Genomic DNA, 22,087 nt, shown 5'->3' on the forward strand with positions numbered 1-22,087 from the left:
CCACCCAGTGTGTGTGTGTGTGTGTCTTTATCAACCTATTATGCATCACTTAAATTAAGACTTTAATTAAAATCATAAATAAAGACCAGAAATTAAACAAGTAGCAAATACAATTCTTTTCATATGCTGTGTTTTTATCCAGAAATGAATGAATTACGTGCATGCACACACATAAAAAAATATATTAAAAATGCATCCTTATTTCCAGGAAATAATGTTGTGTTATTGTATTAAATAGATGATTTTTTAGAAATGTCCAGTTGTACATGTACAGTTAAACATAGTGCACATACATCAGTCACAATCGATTTCAGTCTGTGATACGTATCTCTATCCAAAAAACATCTCCGAGCCAAATCATGTTAACGTTCTTCAGAAATCATGTTAACATATTATTCTGTCCACCTTAATTTACTTTCCCAGCCTCCATGAAGGTGAACAAGCATTCCGATTAGATGCTGAGGGGTTCAACCTAAATTAAAAAGTATTTTTAAATGGTGCCCGGACCCGGTCCATACCAAGCAGCTGTCTATATGCAGCGCTCCCCTGCTGCGCTCAAGGTCACGAGGGGCGAAGAGTTTTAATTGAAAATGAAATTGTCTACCTGATGGGTTCACCTAATTATGAAATATTAGAGCGGAGAGCACGGATCAGGAACGTGAGAAATTATGAAGGGATCACCTTGGAATATTACGGTATGTGAACCTTCGTGCTGACCAATGGCAACGAATCTCAGCGTCGAATTAAATCTATCCTCAAACCAGAAACGCAAATCCCACGAAATAACCTAACATAATCTAAAGGCCCTCGAACGCTATTGGTTTGGCGGGGAAACGTTATTATCATACATATGATATGGGTTTCTGTGCGCTACATGGCGAGTGGGCCACCGAATGGCTTTGATGACAAGCGGCGATGCTAAGCCTCGTCCCCGGGTTTCGCAACATGATGACAAAAGCATATGACATTTGGAGTATGGAGTTTCTGTCTTTCCATGCCATCACCGAGACACGCTAATGGGTCCTGACATTACAGCTGTAAGAGATGCCAAGCATAAAATGTGACAGACAAAGGGTTATCTGGGGAAAAGAAAATACCTAGAACCCGACGACACCCCTTTAGAGTGCTATGGCACTGCTGGACAAATGACCAGGGCTTATCTGGGGCTGGATAGAGACACAATCCAGTACGTATGGTGTTAATGTTTGATAGCGGTTGCCTCAGGCTGGACACAAAAACTCAAGGCAATAAGGTCAATAGGTTTCGGGCAGTCTATTGAACACAGCCCTGTGGCTATTTTCTATTCCTTACACTCTCTGGAAGTCTTGTCCTTCTGAGCTGCCTTCATCGTGACTGGGTGTCTTTTTCCAGAATCGTGCTGTGGCTGCTTCCTTTGAGTCCTGGACACGTGTGTGTGTGTGTGTGTGTGTGTGTGTGTGTGTGTGTGTGTGTGTGTGTGTGTATCCAGCTCTTTTGAGTTTTCTTATGTATTGATCGGTATACCGTATTTATATTTCATGTTTCGGCCTTTTAGAGCGCGAGCTTTTCGGCCCGTCGCGATAAACAGTATGGTAAATGTTCGAAGCGATGTCAAAGTGCTCTAACATTTGATTTGGTTAATCCTGCATGTAAACAGAGAGGAACGCCGAGAAGCTTTAGAGGAATAATTACACTTTTGCTGCGCATTACTATGCGAAGGGACTTCAGAAAACAGCAAAAACTGAGGGTTCATGTATCTGATTCTTTTTCTTCTTCCATTTCCCCTATTGCCTCGGACCTAAACAACAAACAGAAGACATCAAACAACGTCTTTTCTGTTCTGCGAGCCTGGCAGCTTTGGGTCTGTACATGATTTAGTTAAACAATTGACTTTCTCTATGAAAGATGATCTTCCTGCGTACATAAAAACCAAAAACCACATCCTTCCCTTTTTAAATGCTCATTATCGTAACTTAGTTAATCTAGTGCGACTGTAAATAAAAGCAATTTTAGCCCTGATACTTTTAGGTGAACAATAACTGGAGGCACTTTGGTTAGATATTATTATATCCCACCTTTGACCCCAATTCATGCCTGGATGTTGCGATTAGAAATGACATGTTTCAAAATAAAAGCCCCCCACACGCGGGGTAAAAGACCTGGTGGGCATGGGCTAAAAGGCGTACGGTATTGATACAAATACTTTAGCAAAAATAATGTTTTGTTTTATAATGTTTTTAAATGTTAAAACCGTATCACTTTAGCGAAGCTGTACTGTTTTCTGCTTAATTTAAAAAATAAAAAGAATTATCGTTTGTTCAATAAATATACTGTCATTAACAATAGCAATAAATGATGTTTTGTTATATTATATGATTAATATCATGTTTTTAAATATGATGGTTTCATTCTAATCACATAATATATACCATATGAATCTAACATCGTTGCCAGCCATCTGTTAATTATCATGTTAATTACTGCGTGCCTTTAGTTCAACAGCAGGGATGCTTTTTACCCCAAATACCATATTTCTTTTGTTAGTAAAAAGGTGTTGCTTTAATTATCTTAAAACAAAACAATTACGAACAAGATATTATATCTCAAAATATATCCATTATTTTAGCGATTCTCATTTGCTAGTAAAATACCTCAACCTGTCTGAGTTTCTTTGTTCTGCCGAACACAAAGGAAGATACTTCGAAAAAAGTTTGCAACCAGGCTGTTAACCATCGACTTCCATAGCGGGGGAAAAAATACAGATGTTCACTCAAAGCAACTTGGTTACAAACTTTGTGTTCGGCGGAACAAAGAAACTCACACAGCTTTGAAACTACTCGAGGATGAGTAAACGATGACAGAATTTTTAGTTTTGGGTGAACTGTTCTTTTAAATCTGCGATTATTAATTAAGCAAGAACAAATTTAAAGTTGCGTTGCTGTACGCTATAAATATTGCACAGATATGCATGTGCATCTTAAAAAGCTGATGTTTTGGAAAGTGATACGCCGCGTTTTAGTGCCGCCTAGTGGCTTAGACCCTACATTTGCTTAAATGTATATGAGTTTGTATGTCGGATTGGCTGATAATAATGATTGTGATGTGAAAATAATAATTTAATGGCGTATTTCAGAAATAAGGATCTTAATATACTCGCCGCGCATGGTGTGATTACTTGTGAGGAATGGGATGCTGGTCTAACACGCGTCTCTTCTATATTCTGGGCCTTGCTGAAGTGCTGGTGACAGGCGTTTGACAGGTAGACAGTGGAGTGTAGGGGAAGAGAGTGGAGGAAAAACATGTCTTTGGGAGAGGAGCCCTGGAACTGTCTGCAGTATGGGCACTCTAAATATATTCTTATGAAGCCGTACATACGGCGCATTCATCTCAACACAGCAGCAATGTGCATTTGCAATTGAACAATGCCATGCTGTTGTGAAATATTAATATCTCTGGCGGTGCCTTACGGCAGAGCATCGTGACTTTATATAATGCTTAACCGGTCATTAGCGGATATACCTTTAAACTGCTGAAATGTCATGAAGTTCGATTTATGTTTGCTCATAATGTAGTTTAGTTAAGCTTGATTGTTTGACTTTTCATTAATGTTTTAATATTTCACAATGCAGTGGCTTTTCAATTTTACATGCTTAACTTCCGTGCACAACTTGAGAAGCATAAGCGTGCATGTTTGTTTTATATATGTTTATAGATAGGATAAGTTGTCATATTGAAACCAACGGATGGGGGAGCTTTGTAAAATTAAATATTACAAAACTGTATTTGACATCTTACTCCAATACAAATGGTGATTTTCTCCAACAAGGCAAACAAAGGACGTTATATTTTAATAATACCATTTACCATAAAAAAAAACATAATAGCAAAATGAGTTAACTAATTAAATCATTGGAAAATTATTGAAAACCATTGCCAGTTTTTTTATTATAGATTAACATTCTGAGCACCAGTAGTATTTGTTTACAGGAACACTTTAACTGAATAATGTTTGTTAGGCATATGGCCAATTAGTCTCTTTTGCATTTATGCATAACAATGGAGCCAAATGTGACAAGCGACTCCACAATATTTCTGTACATGCAATTCAAATAGTTGTAATTTGTTGGCGGATATTATGAATTGTGGATGAGCATGTGTATGCGCCCGTATACATCAGTGTCTGTGGATCCATTAACATACACGTGTTTAACTATTCATAAATCAGAGGTAACCGAATGTGGCCCTGGACCGCAAAACCAGTCTGAAGTTGGCGAAAATACGTTGTATGGGTTAAAATGATACTTTTTCCTTTTATGCCAAAATTCAGTAGGACAGATTATATTAGATAGAAGAAGATATTTTGTAAATTTCCTACCATAAATATTAAAACTTAAATTTTCATAAATAATATGCATTGCTAAGGACTATATTTGGACAACTTTAAAGGTGATTTTTTTTTTTTTTTTACAATATTTAGATTTTTTTGCACACTCGTATTCCAGATTTTTAAATGGTTGCATCTTGGCCAACCATTTAACGAATAAAAAGCTTATTTATTCAACTTTCAGATGATACATATCTCAATTGACGCCGGTTTTGTGGTCCAGGGTAACAAATGTTTGCCAAAGTCTACATGCAAATTATTCTACACTTTCTAAAGTTACCTTTATTTGGACTTCTGACTCGTCAGTATACCTTTGGACTACGGCAAGAAAAAGCGAGAGGTTATAATAACAACGGCACAAAATATTCAGATATTCCAAAACTGATGGCATGTCCCCTTGATGCCTGAAAGACTTTTTGTTCCCTGCGGAGCAGAGGCAGGCGAAGAGACTTAAAAGAGTACTGGGTCAGGAGCAGAGATGCGGCTGTCTGTTTAGAAGAAAGTGAGAAAAAAGCCTCGTGGAGAATGAGAGAAGCGGAAATGTTAACATGTTACGGCGGTTTAAGAACTTTTTCATTTCTGAAAATGTGATTTATTGCAATCATCGCACTACCCTGAGGTGTCCCGGACCGTCTTTAACGAATCACGGGGCTGCTATCAAAGTCGCTAAGCTTTCTTTTTTTTTTTTACACAGCGGCGTTGCCAAATAATTCGCAGATCCATCAAGCGCTATAAAACGGCAGTTCAGACAACAGCCCCGTCGGTGCTCGAAAATGCCCCTCACAGCACTCGAGCTATTCTTAGCCCTTTTCAGAGAATTGGACCTTCCTTGAATCAGATGTGGAAGAGAAAGTGCGTCGCTCGGAGGCATACATCACAGACACAAAGAGTCCCTGAAGGTTGTTTATTAAATATTTCTAGCAGCTAATTAACCACCCCCACTTCTCGGGATTGCCATTGTTAACGATTCCATCATTTGCAGGTACATTTATTTTGCGAGACAATGGAGTGAGCTCGGCAGCTGGCCTTCTGTCCTGCCAGTAAAGGCTTGAAAGATGGCCCACCTTTGATGCCATGTACTCACTATCTGCCTGACCATAGAGGCAGTTACCAAAATATATTGCTAAGGGGAAAAGAACAAATCACTGGTGACTAACAGATATATTGCAGATCCGGAGGCATAGTTTATTCCCCCCCTCCATCCCAAAGGAATATATTTGATGGTATAGACTGTTCTGTGAGTTAAAAGCCCACTGGTGTTCTTGTATCTGACGCTACCTCGATACACCTGCTCCAAACCAATACACGTGAATTTGACGTCTAAACCAGTTTTGGACGCTTTATGTTATTTTCCTCACATTTGATATCATATTTCCCCACAGAAACATTACGTTGCAGTAAACGCATCAAAAACAGCCCTAACGGAATGGCTGATAGCTTAAAGCCTATCTGCAGATGTTCTTGGCAAGCCTAAAAACATATTTTGAGGACTACCGATGGTAACCGAGTTCGAATCAGCCACCATGGAGAACACCCCAGCTTTGCAAACTGATATGAATGGCGAGTGAGTTTTCGAGGAGGCAGTGCATGGCTCTGTCTGTGCCCTTACCTCCAAAGCTTTCTGTAATCTCTCACACATATTGCTTCATCCATCTTTGTTATCTCTTCATAAGAGCACCGGCTCTGTATACAAGGCGGATATTTTACCCCAAAGAAATTGTTTCCTTCCTTTTACATTTCAAAAAGTGTTGTCCATTGAACATTTCACTTTACTGGCAGATTTCTCCACATATGTAAATTTGGCATTTTACCTTGCTTTTCATCCAGGGTTTCTGTGCATATATATCTTTTGTGTATATATATATATATATATATATCCTTTTCTGGTAAAAGTTAACTTTACACGTACACTTATCTGTTGCTTTTTAGCATGATATTACTATGATATTAGCCGTTTATTAGTGCTAATTAAACACATATTCTGAATGACCTTATTCTACATCCCTAGTCCTACTCAAAACCTAAACTTAACACTACCTTATTAACTATTAATAAGCAGCAAATTCAGATTTTATTGAGGAAAAACTTGTAGTTAGTGGTTAACAGGTTTTACCTATTCTAAAGTGTTACCCTTTCTCTTTCCTCCTTTCTTTACTCACGTTGTAATGTAAAACACAATGCAATAAGCATATGAAAGACAATAAAAATAACAACAATAATGAATAATGCAATATAATAAATGATAAATAAACAATATAAGAAAGTTTTCAATGTTAATATACCATAAAATGTAATTTATTCCTGTGATGCAAATCTTAGTTTAATTTGTTATCTGTGTTAATTTTATATATATATATATATATATATATATATATATATATATATATATATATATATATATATATATATATTTTTTTTTTTTTTTTTTTTTTTTTTTTTTTTTACCTTTATTTATTTATTTACAATTTTATTTAGTACAGCATTCATTTAAAATAGAAACCTTTCTAACAATATAAATCATGTTTCAAAGGTTTAGGATCAGTAGCTTTATCTTTTATATATATTTATTTATTTTTAAAGGTAATTATTGCGTTAGTGTAGCAAGGATGTGTTAAACTGATATAAATTGTAATAATTAAAACTTATATCGGTTTTAAATAAATGCTCCTCTTTTTAACTTTTACGTACAAATACATACATATAAAGTCTTAATAAAGCATCGATTCTAATTGATTCTAACTGTTCAAAAATTATTAATATGGTAAAATAAAAAGCGATCAGTTACAACACATGAAATCTGACGACCCCTATATATTTTAACCTTTAAAAGTTGTCAAAAACACGTAAACGGTCATCATCGGGGGGGTTTTACCGTTTATTTTTGTATGTGTATTTTTTCGCATTTCAAATTGTGGCTGAATTTATTGCTTCTCTTCACATGCTGGCCCATGTACATAATAAGTCCTCCTGGCAGGGAGGGAGAGCGCAGCATGGATCTTGTAGCACTCTCTATGTTATTATCATGATCAGTGCTGATTGCTGATTGTTATGGTGTTTGCACCTCTCTTCTATTCAGCCCATGCTGTGTGTTTGGGCAGTGCTGATTGTGTTGATGCTAACACCCCCCTCCTCTTGTCTTCCTAATGGAGGAGAGGCCTGAACACACCAGAAGAGAGGAGAGGCAGGACCACACCAGACATAATGAACACCAGACAATCAAGACCATCAGTCCATGGGAGACGAAAAAAAGGGGGAAAAAAAAGTCAAGTAGCTAGAAGAGTAGAGCGCAGTCGATCTTTTGTCCTCTCCAAAAAAAAAAAAAAAAAGCTTCAATTTCCTTTACCTCTCATTCTCACCTTAAAACTCGTGGGAAGTTTGGAAAGATAATACGGCGGCGTTTTATTCCTCGAGCGTGTGAGTGGCAGCTTGTAGATTCGCTTATTTTATTATTTTTTTTATTTCCAGATCAGACACCAAATGGAATCTTTTATCCGCCGCTTGTTTTTAATCAACGCTAACAAAAGAAAAGACAGTGGAGAGAGTTTGACCCGCCGTGTTTCGGGGGGACGGGCTCTTTCTGTGGTCACTTTGTCCTTGATTTTGTTCTTTTATTTGTTTTGCTGTTTTAATCTCAGCCGAGTCAATAATATTCTTTGTTGTCTGAAAATGGTGTGTCGGGAAAAAAAAAAAAAAAGGTCTCCCTCTTTTGTTGAAATTACCTGCCTGTGACTTCTCTCTCCTCGGGACTCGGGGATGAAGTAATCATTAAATGTTGTTTTCTGCCCGCAATTACTTTCCGTTGCATTGGGTCAAACACAGCATGGATAGAGAAGAGAGTGAAGTGGGATGGGGAGGCGAGCGAGGAAAAGAGGAAGTGGACTTGAAGAAGTTTAATATATCTAGGCAATCAGCTCAAATGATATACACCACAGCTCAGAAATGAAGTCTTTGATGCTTATCGAGGCTGCATGTATTCGATCAAAAATACCGTAATTTTGCAAAAAGCATTACAATTTAAGAAGTGTGGTTTAAATGAATAAAAAGCTGTTTATTCCTGTGATGCAAAGCTGAATTTTCAGTATATTCCAGTTTACAGAGTTACGTGATTCTTCAGAAATCATTCTAATATGCTATTAATATTCTAAACATTGTGTTGCTTATATCATGATACAGTTTTTGGTTCTTTGAAAGAAAGAAGGGTTCATATATATATATATATATATATATATATATATATATATATATATATATATATATATATATATATATATATATATTTATATATTTTAGATTTTTATTAGAAAAGTCTTAAATGATAGCTTTGATGAATTTATGCATTTTCAGTTAAAAAAGCAAAAAAAATTATAAAAAAAAATAAAAAACTTACTGACCCAATACAACAATGTATGGTGGCTCTAATAATTATTTATATCTTTTTTTCCTGAAATGACCAAATACTAATACCAATACTGCTGCTACTCCAAATGATCAGGCTAAAAGTATTCTAACTTTTAAATGTGAACATATTTACATTACAATAAAAGTGCATTGCTACAGAAGTTGCGCGTGTATAAAAGAATTCAAGTTTAAGATGCTGTCACAACGTTGCTATCCGTTCGTTGAGGTATCAGTGCAAGTGAACAAAACATGCAAAAACATTTCACGTACCTCGATCCACGCAGTTAATATCTTTCGTGGTACGTGCAAAAACAGCTTTAGGTCACGCTTAAAAAATGCTGTAAGAAAATATTAAACCATGTGGGTTCTGCTCGAAATGTTACGCTTTTTTTTTTTCAAAACGTACTCACTTTTTCCAGACAAGCGGTCCCGAGGTGAATTTTAGCGGCTGGATGAAGTCTGTTCCCTTCAGGTTCACGCAGGTGTCCCGTAGCAGAGTCACCACGGGTGCCGTTTATCACATAAACATTCCACTAACGTTTGACAATTATAAAGAGTCCAAATGCTTCTTGCCTTACGCCTATAGTACACCTCAGACGAAAGCACGTCTTTAGAGCATTGTTATGGGAGAGGCTGTTTGTAAAGCCCTTATATAGAGATGGGTTTGCATTATTACCAAATTCACGCACAAGCTCGCTCGTTTAAAATAATCCTACTTTATCACTGTTAGAATGAAGGTAACACATTTTCGCATGCATGCACCTTGAATATTTTTGCACGTAAGAACATTTATGTGCGATCATTAGCGATCGGGGGCCCATTGTGACTGCTACAAATGCCAGGCCAATTTTTTTTCTCATAGCTGCACTGTTAAATATGCACCTTGATTAAAAACGTGTTGAAGTGCCGTGAGTCGACTCCGCCCCTTCTGAGAGGACAGGCGTATTTTATACCAGTCGGCTTTGTGAAATATAGCACATCCTGCGTAATGCCGCGGCGGTTCCCATTTCATAAGGATCGAGTCAATCAGACGTGGTTTGAAAAGACGAAAGTCGAAGTCGATTAAATAATTGCGCATTATTTGGTAATGATTTCGGTTTGAGTGTTCCGCAGCCAATCAGAGTTCAAAACCACTGCGTGTAAACAAACACAATAATCGTCTAATTGAATAGAAAAAAATGCCTTTAGGGTTTCTCGGCGACGCAGGCAGGTCAGTGTCGTTGTGATGAACGTATCCGTATGACGGCACTCTTGACTCGTAAGCGATGTCTGCTGCGCAGGTGTGAAAGAAGATAAACAAGTAGCAAATTGAGAAGAAACATTCGCCGGGCGTAAAGCGCATGCTTTTCTTTGTAAGATGCTCTTTTTCATGAGGAGAAATCGTCCGTGCCAGATTTTTATTCAAATACAGGAAACCGCACATGTGTTGCCCTGAAGTTTTTTTTGTTTTTTCACCGCCGACTAACAGATGGCGGGATGTGTGCTTTACGTATTCGGAGGGCCATTATTCAAAAAAAAAAATGCTCTGTCTCGTGCTGGACCCCAGAGCGACTCAGCTGTGCAATTGTGAATTATAACTTCCCCCCTGAAATTGTCATGCTGTTTGTCAATCGGTCAGTTAATCTCAACAAGGGCATTTTTCATCGTAGGCTACGTATAGAATCGCACGGCTCTTCTATTTTTCTCTGTTCGGGCTTAAATAGAGCCAGTAATTACACCTAATAACAAGTAAGTAAATTATATGACTGATTTTAATCAAACTAATTACACGATGCGCTGATTCATTAATCAAATTAATCACAATTAATCACGCATACCGTGTAAATATTTGTCGAGAAAAACCCCAAACAAAGATGATTCAAAGATGTTGTTCTGGCAGAAAAAGTAAAGCAAAAAAAAAATTGAAGTCAGCGTATTGTTTGTTATATTTCCACATCACCGAGCTAAGCTAGCCTAGTTCTTGTCGTCTGTTTGTGCTATTTTCCCTATTGAATGTATGCATGTGTCAGACTGCTGCATTCGGCCGTCGTGACACATCTTGCTGCGTTTTCAGGGTCTTGCACTATTAAAGGTTCACACGGAAAAATAAACATTTGCTGAAAATGTATTTACCCAGGGGCCATCCAAGATGGGTTTGTTTCTACACCGGATCTGGAGAAATTTAGCTTTGCATCACTTGCTCACCAGTGGATGCTCTGCAGTGAATGGGTGCCGTCGGTATGAGAGAGCAAACAGCTGATAAAAACATCACAGTGATCCACAAGTAATCCACAGCCCTCCAGGCCGAAGATTAATATCTTGTGAAGTGACTAGCTGCATGTAAGGAACAAATAATTCATTTTCATTTTTTAATCCTAATCCATAATCATATTCTATAATCCATAATGATGCTTCCTCCAGTGAAAAAGTCCTTCTTTTGTTGTCCTCTCACATCCAAATCCACTGAAATATTTGTTTTGGACTGTTTAATGGTGTTTGATCTGTGCACATCTATATAATATCTTTATTTTAAGGACCAATTTTGCCAGTTATTATTAGTCGTCATCAAGTACAGGGTAATGCCTTATTTTCATACCTTATTTTAGATCCCTTACTCCCAAATTTAACAATTGCTTTATTAGCTATTAATAAGTTTATTGAGGCAAAGGTTGTAGTAAAAGCAATATTTGGACCTTAAAATAAAGTATGTTTGAGCATAGGCTACCAATTCGTTAATTAAATTCATTTGTAAATGAAATGCATTACAGCATGTTGCAAAGTCATCATTAAGTTTACCTTTACTAACCTTTAGTTGCAGCAAGTAGGACTCGTGAAGATGCTGAACTGCTGCCATAAGTGTATAAAATATGTTGTATGGCTCCACGGAGCCCGGAATTTCCTTAACATATTGCAGTTGCTGGAGTGTTGCATGCCCCCGGCCTCCAGTTGTAATTTATTTTTGCGATGCATGTCACAGTTTACATCCCACTGTACATTTGTACATTTGGGACTTCATGAATATATAATAGCTAAGAGCAGCATGAAATCATACGGATCTCCTCTGCAAAAGTAAAAGTGTAAATCACTCATAAGCAGCGATGAAATACGAGAGCCGTGCTGGAGTGGAGCCGGTGATGAAATGCATCTAGCCTGCAGTAAGTGGCCTTTCCCTGATTCATGAGAATGAAAAGTGGGCCTCTTATTTCACCTGATGGTTGTGTCCAACCCTTGAGTGAAAAATGGCATCTTTCCCCTTGTAAAACACCCATGGGGTTAAATAGCTCCATTATTATTAATGACCATCCATTTGCCAATCTAGATGTGGAGTCAGAGTGGGTGTGTAATGAAATGATAAAGTCCATGTAATTACAAACTCAATTATTATCTTTCAAATTTCATTTTGTTTGACAGCATGGGATTCGTTTGAAGCTCTTGCCCTTTGTTTAATCTGCATTGCACGCATGTACGGAAAGGTCCAGAAGATTGCGACCACGCTGAAAACTTGGCATTCGAAATCTAATTGAAGATGGAAATAAATTTAGAATTTTGATTTAAAATTAATGAGAGATATTCTAAATTGCGCGGTATTTCACATTCGCTATTCAGATAAATCGAATCAGTTTGCGACACTGACTAATTCACCTCCTTCACCGACAGCGAGATCTGTCTATCTGTTCATCCATCCATTCATCTTTTTATGTGTTATTGGGGAAAAAATCTTTTACATACAGTACACACACACACACACACATTTTTGCTGTCTCAGACTAAAAAGTTGAATGTAGTGAATGTATTTATTTAGTTTTTATTTGCAAGAAAATCCAGCTCTCCTTAAGGTTGTCAGCTGATGAAACTATAATAATGTCCTTAATTTAGTATGGATATTCTCTCTTGTCATGTTCTTCTCCTGTCCCAAGGGTTCTAACTGCGCTCATATCAAGCGCGCCAATTAAATACATGTAAAATTTGCATACATGGCTGAAACGATACTAAACTTTGATCAAATATGCCACAGCGTACCCCCTTGGTGGGTATGTTTTGGCTCAGTGAACTTCATGGAGACTCATTACTTGATCATTTGCATTTTGGGAAAAAGAAGCTGAACCCTAAATCTTCGCCGTAGTCTCTCATGAAACTTTTATTTGTGCTTTCCAACACAATCGAATCGGTTTGTGCCAAACGCACAGACACTAAAAGCGATGATTCCCTGAATTCACGTTTTTATAATAAAATAACATACGTAAAATTCAAGGCTGAATGGCCTCATGTCGGAAATGTGCAGTAGGTGCTACAGAGCCTGTTTTTCCTAAGCTTTATAGTCAGCCAGATAATGTTTAGACAGGAGAGAGGGAGAGCGGGGAGAGATGATGTTCTATATTTATGCAATTAGCCTTCTAATTGGTAGTAATGGGTTTGCACATGCTAACATAATGACTTGAGTAATCATCTCTGTGGCATCCTTGATGTAAATCCCATCAAGATATATTCAGGTCGTGCTGCTTTGCTTAACAGCCCTGTCACAAATTGTCATCCGTGCTTATTGTCTGACTTCGGCACGTCCGTGTCCCATACTGTCAGATAGCTTGTCTGCTTAAATGTCACTATAGCCACATGTCAGTTCATTTCGTGTGTTAAAAGTTGTTTTTCTTCCCACAACAGCATTTATTGTCGTACAACCTGGTCTCTCGGTGACAGTGATGTTTAACGGTCATATTTAACAAACAATTCCTATTCAGTTTTTGATCTTTATTATGCAAATAGGATATAAAAGGATTGATATTCTTTTCATTTGGTTTAGTTTGGAAAAATAAGCTCAGGTTTTTTTTTGTTTTGTTTTGTTTAGAAAACTGTCCAGCTGTCATTAAAGGGCTGTTTATTATGCTCTTTATTGCTAATAGGTTATAAAAGGATTGATATTCTTCCGCTTTGTTTTAGTTTGGAAAATTAAGCTCAGGTTTTGTTTTGTTTTGTTTTGTTTTGTTTTGTTTTGTTTTGTTTTGTTTTGTTTTGTTTTGTTTTGTTTTGTTTTGTTTTGAAACCTGTCCAGCTGTCCTCAAAGGGCTATTTCAATGAAAACAAAAAACATTCATCACCATTTACCTCACGTTGTTCCAAACCTGATTTCCTTTTAGCTGTTGAACATAATAGAACATTTGGAACAGTTGGTTGCCAACATTCTTCAAAATATCTTCGGGTTATACGCGTTGACATCCATAGTATGAAAATACTATGGAAGTCATTGGGGACCAGCAAGTCTTTGGTCTCCAACATTCTTTGAAATATATTCTTTTGTGTTTAAAATTCACAGAGATTTAGAACAATTTGAGGGCGAGTGAACGATGATTCATATGTGGGTGAACTATCCCTTTAAGGATTGAAACGCTTTTCTTTTGTTTTAGTTTGGAAAATAAAGCTCAGGTTTTGGAACAAAAGACGAGACCTTTGCGGTTCGTCATAGGGGAGCAATCCGATTACCAATCTCTGACGACAGCATTAGACAATGTTTGCAGGGGAAGATTGAAAATATCTTCAAGCGTTCGCACCGCTGTAATTACAAGTGTGAATCAGCCCGGGACTTCGATCGATAACCACTGGCCATTTTGTGAAATGTTTCAATCTGCAGACAATTTGCTTTAAATGCGAGCCGTTATTAGAAGCTCTATTACTCTCAGAGTAAATAGGCTTGGCATTTATAAGCCTATGTTTTGCGATAATGTAAATATCATTGCCTCACACAACATTCCATTTTTTTCAGCGAGAGGTGAAATTAAAAATACCATATCTTACCTCAAAACACGAGGTTTTTCCGACGCGTCTGTGAATGTGCAGACCGGAGCACGTGGGGTCTGATTCTTTTTTAAAAGCTCGACGGGAGAGTAGCGATTCCCCCTGAATACAAAAAGCACTTAAACAGCATCAGAGTGAGCCGCTGCCTCGGGCTGACGAAAGCATTCAGCGCTGTCACCCACATCAGTCAAGCAGTACTAGTCCCTGTGGAGGAGAAACTGATACAGACTACATCTTTGGAGCTGTTTAATGTGAAATATCACATGCGAAAAATAGTAGCTCTCCTGGCTGTTGACATAGCGCCACTGACAGCTCGTGCTGTGCCTCTGCACGCTGGAAAGCAGTGTGGATTCAAAACACCTTTTACACATAATGTAATTGCGCACATACTCTCCGCTGCTTGTGATGATTGGCTTCATACACACACACACACACACACACACTTGCGGACCTGCTGGGCAAATGCGCTAAAGGTGTCTCACGAGCTTCTCGGCGAATGTGTTAGGGCCGGACATGTGCGCATGAATCTGTCCAGCGTGGCGTGATGCGCTCGGCCCCTCGAAAGAACAATGGCTCTGAAAGACACCTCCAATTTCCAAAGCAGCTCTGGGGTGATTTACAGCAGCCTCCGAGAGCGACCTGGCCAGGACTCATTCTGCTTGCTCAGAGAGTGAGTGAGCGGCATCATTTTTCCTTAATGAAGTTAGTGACCCTCTGAAAGGTGACACGTTTACCGCTCCACTGATTTATGCACTGATGCTCTGAGGCAGACTATAGCAGAGTAAGACCCGGAGCATGTGGCCACATCTCTCTCACTCTGTCCTTTCTTTCTGTTTATAGCTCTCTATATTTGTGCTATTCTGTCCAGTTCTCTGGTGTTAAGACACACTGACATGTAAAATAAGAACGTATAGCTCTAGTCCGAAAGCCCGCAGTATAGCCTGTTGGGGTTTTTATGCGTATGCAGTACACAAACGGTAAATATTGTCGTCGGAACAGTGTCTGGTTAGCCGAATTTTTTATAGACTGATTTGATTTCAATGGAGTTCGGCGTTAACATGTTGCTAAGCTAACTGCATGGTGCGTGAAAATGCATAGCACAGATAAATGTTGAAAAAAGTAGTGTTTTATTAATTACAATGAACTGTCTGTTTGTTTTTATCGATGTTTTACAGTATTGAATGATATGTTTAGTTGGAACCAGCATTTCAGCATTTACAGATGTTTGTTTAACAGAAGTATAAACCGTAGATATCTATATTACGCAGACCTCTCATTCGACTGCTCCAGAAACGCCAGCACATCCACCATCTTGGAACAGCTAACGTTTCAGAGGCTGCTTAATACTCACATTAACAAACACTATGCAACCTATGCTTGTGAAAACCATAGGTATCTATGGTAGTGTTCTCTGCCGATCAATAACATTTACGTTCTTAAGTGTTCAATAACTTGCTTGGACAGTTCTAAAATGGTGGATGATGGCTTACATATAGCGGTACATAGCAGCTAATATGATATTTATTTATGCATAGATATCTGTTGCTCGCACATTAAATCATGGTGCTGTGGCAAGGCCATGAGTTTGATTCCCAGGAAATACATGAATTGATCAAACGTATTGAATGCAATGTCAGTTACTTTGGGTAAATGTTTAAATATTTATTCTGCACTTCTGCTATTCAGAATATTTTTATTTCCCTCTGCGTGATATTAAAATACTAAACATAAAAAAGCAATAACTATATTGGCTTCTGGTGGTAAAAATAAAAATAACCCAAGCATATAATGCAAGGGAACTAGACGTGGTCCCTTTCAATTATTTCTAACATCTTTACTTATGCAAATATGCTAAATTATTTCTACATGACAGCTTGGAGGGGGGACTAGCATGAGCAAAGTGATGTTCAGACAGGGCTCTCCTTTTCCTGGCGGGTTAAGATATACATACGCCGCTGTAGGGCTCCAGCCTCCACAAGCGCTGTTTTACATTCTAATTATTAGAGCTGACAGGCTTTATGGCCGGGGCTCAATACTGGGGCCTTTTTCTTGGCACATCTCACATGTGATGTCGGAACAAGTTTAATGAGATAAAGTTTGAGTCCTGCAGTTTACGGTTCTCTTTCCTCTGTGCAAATCACGTTCTGTTGCTCGCAGCTACTGTAGCACGCTTACTGTACGTGCTAACGAGTAAGTATTGCTGCGTTACCTTTTGATTTGTCTTAATTGACTCGATTTAAGTGGGAGACATCAGCAGAGGAAAGGTGTGCCGCGATGACTGCGATTAAAATAAACAATAGTTTTGGAGCCCTTCATTAATTCTTTAATATGTAAAAAGCCAATCTCAGACACAAACAGCAGAGACTTTTTTTAAGATTTAATTAAGCTACAGGGAATTCAGTGCATATTGTAGGTAAACACTTAGGACCATGGGAATACCATTTAAATTAAAAGAACCGGTGTTGTTTTTCTCATTACCAGATGAATTAAACATTTATCGCTGCCTTTCGTTTCTCTCAGAAGCTGACATTTACAGGTCACCTTTCGATAGCGCCAACTTTGTATTGTCTCCAAGTGCCTTAGCAACGTGAGAAAGTACTGTATGATTTATTTTGTCTTCCGTGTTCACCTCTTGACTGAGCCTCCGCATTTGTCATTTCATCATCCACAGCTATTGAAGTGAACCTGCAGAAAGCTCTCGCCGAGGCCTCGGAGACCTGTACCCAGGAATGTCTGATCCTGGGTCATTCTGACAGCTGCTGGATGCCGCCAGCGCTGACCCAATTCCAGACGTCCGGCGCTGCCACTCTGCCCTCCTTTGGTTTTCAACAAAGCTGGGCGCGGGGGACCAAGCCAGATGGGCGTCACACCCTCGGCAGGTCAGTGCCCAAAGATGATCTGGACAAAGGGAGCAACCGGCCCCAATTCTACAACACACTTGAGAGACACTGCGGCAAGAAAGAGGATCCCGTCAAGGTCATCCCTCTAGCCAGCTTTTCCGCCACGTCCAGCCCCCAGACGTCCGCGGGCGGAGGCTCTTCCGCCTTCCTGCACGAGCATCAGCTGTAGAAGCCAGGGTAGGCCTCAGAGCACCGCATAATGAGAGTGATCGAAACGGAAAAGCTGATCGTTATTAGCATGTGTCAAACCTTTCTCGGCACGGCGGACGGGGAGGAAGTTAAAGCAAAGGACGGTAGCTTTCCATATCCTCTGTGAAACTGAAACATGTACAGTAGACAAATGGTAGATATAGACCAAAGTAGCTCCTCAAGTGAAAAAAAAAAACTAAACAAAACGACAAAAAAAAAGCAGTGTGAAATGTGTCTTAGTGACAGATTAGTGGCAAATGAATTAAGCTTTACTGTTGATCAAAAGGGGCAAGATTTTTATTTTGTTCTTTTGTGCGCCTCTTGAATGCAACTCAACGAATTACTTTAAAGTATGCACTGCTGGCAGAAATCATTGCACACGTTTACATGCTCGCTGGTATTCCTGTCTAATTATGGAAAAAAATAACTATTCAAGCAAACGCCACCTTCTTGTTATTCAAAGAAAATGTGTGTATTCCGCACGTTTCGTTTTAAATGCATACGGACGCGTGTCTGCAGCTAGTGGTCTTGGCGAGTTTAATTGGCGCTCGCTAATAGCAAAGCCGGCGCGAATGCGGACACGCTCGTAAACAAAACAATAAAAGTTAGGCTCTGAGTTAAGAACCGCATTATTACGGAATATTACGACTCGTGTAAGCGTAGTCAATGAGGTTAAGTGTAATGTGTGAGCGCTGGGTGACTGCAGTATTTCTTTGGGCTTCAGTGAGGTGCGTCGTTTCCAGCCGAATTTCCGGCCGAGTCTGTTTTACTCTGCTAAAGAGACCTAGATCCGTGCCCCTGAATGTGCTGCTTACTCTGTCAAGACTACAGATACAGCTAAGCCTCTCTGCAAAAATTAGTCTTGCTCGGTGTTAACACATAGAAACTTTTATATATTAGGGTGCTTTTTTTTCTTCTTAAACTTTGACGTTAGCTCTTTTCACCCTGGTGAGCTCAGCACATTGCTAGTTTCCATGCATCTGACACCCTTTCTCTGCCATTAAAAGAAACCCGCTTATTTTCAACATTATCTCATTAGCAGAGGCACAGACATGGCTAAAAAGGCATCCTTTGTTTTTTCGCACTACTATATCAAGTTTTTTCTCTCGATATATACAATTTATGCACCATAATAAGTGCTGTGGAACCAATTACAAGAATCTCCCAATAGTATAATTACTTTGATCAGTAATCACCGTAACTGCTATAGAAGCAGAACGCTGCTCCATAATAGCATAATTGGCTACCTTTTGTATGTGTGTGTGCTTGTATGATGCGCACTTCTTTTGAAACTTGCGTGAAAATTAAGCGTTTGCGAGGTTTATATATAATGATGTCAAAGAAACAGCCTTAAGATGTAGATGTGTATTGTATGGATGTACAGTAATGACTGCTAAGTGAAGTAGAAGTCTGCTTACAATCGTGTCATATTTTCGCGTCCAGTATTTTCAAACAGAGACATCAAGTAATGCCACAAAGAGGCTGTGCGGGTTGAGAAATCAGCACAAATTTAATTCGCCAACGCTTCTCCTTAGTATATACTGATGACACAGAAATATTTGGGTCAGTGATCCAAAAAATTACTTCACTATAAAATAGTGTACGTGCCAGCGACAAGAAACGTGTCACAGCGAGACGTGTTGGAGTGTGTTGCTCTTTGATGCGAGAGAACTGACAATCACTCCGGCAGCTGTTCCCTCAACAACAGCTTAAGATCTGTCGAACACTCTTGATTAAGAGGAATAATTGCGGTGTGGGACTCTATTAAGGGAAGGAAGCGGTGGCTTGCTTTTTCGCTCTAGCTCTCGTACATCTGCTAGCTGGTACAGTGTGAGAGTATCGAGTGCAAGGATGGTGACTCAACTTAAACTCTTCTAATCTATACAATAGATCGGAAACGCTCGAAAGACAAGGTCTGAAGTACTAACATCAGCCGTAGTGTCTGTGTTGCTTAACACTGCTTGATAATCTCTGCTTCTGTTCAAACACCTAGTTTTTGGAGGTCTTTAAAATTTCCAATCATTAAGAACAATGGTTTCTGGGGTTGTAGAGGGCTGTAGAGCTTCACAAGACATTTCAAATATATTTCGGTTGTTTTTTATTTAGAACTGCATGGATCTAAAGGTTTTACATGCTTAGAGTCAACATGAAATCAAACAGACCCCGTTTTGTGAATCATTCATCTGTGCTTCTCAGTCATCTCTCTTTAATTTGGCATCATAATGTTTAAAAAAATAGCCAAATATCCAGATCTAGAAACGATTTATTTTCATGGCAAAGAATTGTCTTGGTCTCAAATGTGGTAACAAAGAAAAAAAAACTTTTTTTACAGTTATGTACACCATATAACTTACCACTTTTTTTAACAACACTTAAATAAAAAAAGAGCAAAACTCACCTGGTACAGTCAAATCCTAGAAGCTCATTTAGTGTCCTGTTTCTAGCAGCAAAGTGTCGCAATTAGAGAATTTTGCAAATACTGTTTCATGTTGACTTTAAAAATGTATGAACTTAAACGTTTGCTGAAATCCGAAACAGCAATTTTATGTTGGAGCAACTCTATTAGTGCCAAAGGTTTACCAAGTAAAAAAGACAAACGTTGTGTGAGAATGAATGAAAATATGAACATTTGTGATAAATAAATGCATAAAAGGTCTCAATATGCATGGTTATTCTCCCCTCTAGCACTTTTGTACTTTTCTAAAAAGTTTGTTCCCTGATGTATCATGTAAGCAACCTTGGTAATGAGGTGTTTCTTTACTCTGATAGACACTTTTTTTTTTCTTTCTTTTTACATTTTTTTGAGGAAAATATTATGGCTGATCGTCTCTGTAGTCGGGCATCTTCATTTGCATGTGGTTCCAGTTGACCTCCGCTGGCTGATTGTGTTCTGTAGCACTAAACCCTTGTTCTGACACTAATCAGTAGCTTGTGCTGTCTTTACAGTCATCTCCTCGGGTCGTGTTATAGTTAGTATGAGGATTAGAATGGCAACACACTTTGAGTGCCCAACACGTCCTTACACAAATCAAATAAATTCTCATCATTACCGTACAGAAAAAGAAAAAAAAGAAAAAAAAAGAGCAAAGTGTACATAGATATACTTAGCAGCAACCCTGGGAAACAAATTTTAACATACTGTATGTGTAAACAAAAGCAAAAGTGGTTTATACTTACTTAAAATAGTTGATAAAAGACAAAAATCATGAAAAATGAGGACAATCTCTGTTGTAATGTATTCGAAACATATGCATACTGTATATTATTATATGTGTGCGCGTGAGTTTGTGTGTGTGCATGTATGTATACTGGCACAAAAGCGGCCGGATGATGTATGTACACACTATGTATCTTGTATAGAATCTGAAAAGAATATAAAACTGCTGATATATTAAATCTGCTTGTAATTTAAACATCATTTGCTGTATTTCACAATTATTTCTTTCTTCGGAGGTGAGCTTTCATATGTGCCAGCAGTCAAGCGACGAACGCTGTTGAACAATTGAAGTATATCTTGATATCATACCCCTGTAAAATAGTTAAAAAAGAAACGAAAAGAAAAAGAACGTGCTCATTTACATTTGGTGTGATGTTTTTTCTTGTCTTGAATTTTTCTTGAACCATTAAATATTGTGTATCTTTAGACGCTCTGTTGTGTGTCCTATCATTTCCAAACACTTTAATCCTAGCTTTCTCTTATGGACTGCAAAGGCCTTGATGTAAGGAAGCAGGTGATGGAGGAGAATACTAACAAAAAAGAAGAAAGGAACGTGGTTCGGACCAGCTTCCATTAGGGAAAGCGAGCAATATGCATGCAAAACGCTGTCTATTTGCAGAAAAGCAAGGCGGAGGGGAACTCTTGATTAAGTCCGTCTGCGCAGACAATAGCGGTTATACAGCTGTTAGAGGCATTGATTCAGTAGGAGGTGAGCTTCGGAAACACACCTGAGAGATTTTAGTTTAGAAAGAGAAGAGGCCACCTAGGCGGACTCAAGAATAATTGGCGAGTCTGGGCGTATAACCACCATTATGCGCTCTGCAAATGTGCCAGGACTGCAGCTTTGGACCGGGCCCAAGATGGAGTTGGGAGCAAGAAAAGGAGCCTTAAAAAGCAAATGAATAAAGATTATCCGAGCAAAAGGGTCTACCTACAGCACTGTAAGTTTCTCGACATTTTGCTGAACTGCCTAGTTACACTCTTTTTCTGCTGGCTTTACATTTTTGATGCTTGACGAGCACGTATGTGTATATGAGTGCGAGCTTTCATATAGGGGTGAGCTCAATTATCCGTCCTTTTCCTCGTTAGTCTAAAGAAATACCGGGCATCTAGACTGCAATGCAGATAAAGTAGCAGAAAAACAAATTAGAATGCAAATGTTACAATTTAAAGCGACAGTTCGCTCAGAAATTAACACGGTCATAGCTTACACACATTAATGTCTTTCATCTGTTTTTGTTTTTTGCAGAACAC

General features: G+C 38.5%; 1 protein-coding gene across 3 annotated transcripts in view; it reads left to right on the top strand.

Moving 5' to 3' along the window:
* The window catches only part of pcdh11 (protocadherin 11), a 182,328-nt gene extending 161,069 nt beyond the window's left edge, over positions 1-21,259 (top strand). For all 3 annotated transcript variants that reach the window (XM_043257437.1, XM_043257438.1, XM_043257439.1), the window contains one exon: positions 17,199-21,259. In XM_043257437.1, coding sequence (XP_043113372.1) covers positions 17,199-17,596 — 398 coding nt within the window. In that variant the 3' untranslated portion in view covers positions 17,597-21,259. The remainder of the gene's footprint in view (positions 1-17,198) is intronic.
* Positions 21,260-22,087: the final 828 nt, after the last annotated feature.

Source organism: Puntigrus tetrazona, chromosome 14, assembly GCF_018831695.1.
Source record: "Puntigrus tetrazona isolate hp1 chromosome 14, ASM1883169v1, whole genome shotgun sequence".
Lineage (NCBI taxonomy): Eukaryota > Metazoa > Chordata > Actinopteri > Cypriniformes > Cyprinidae > Puntigrus > Puntigrus tetrazona.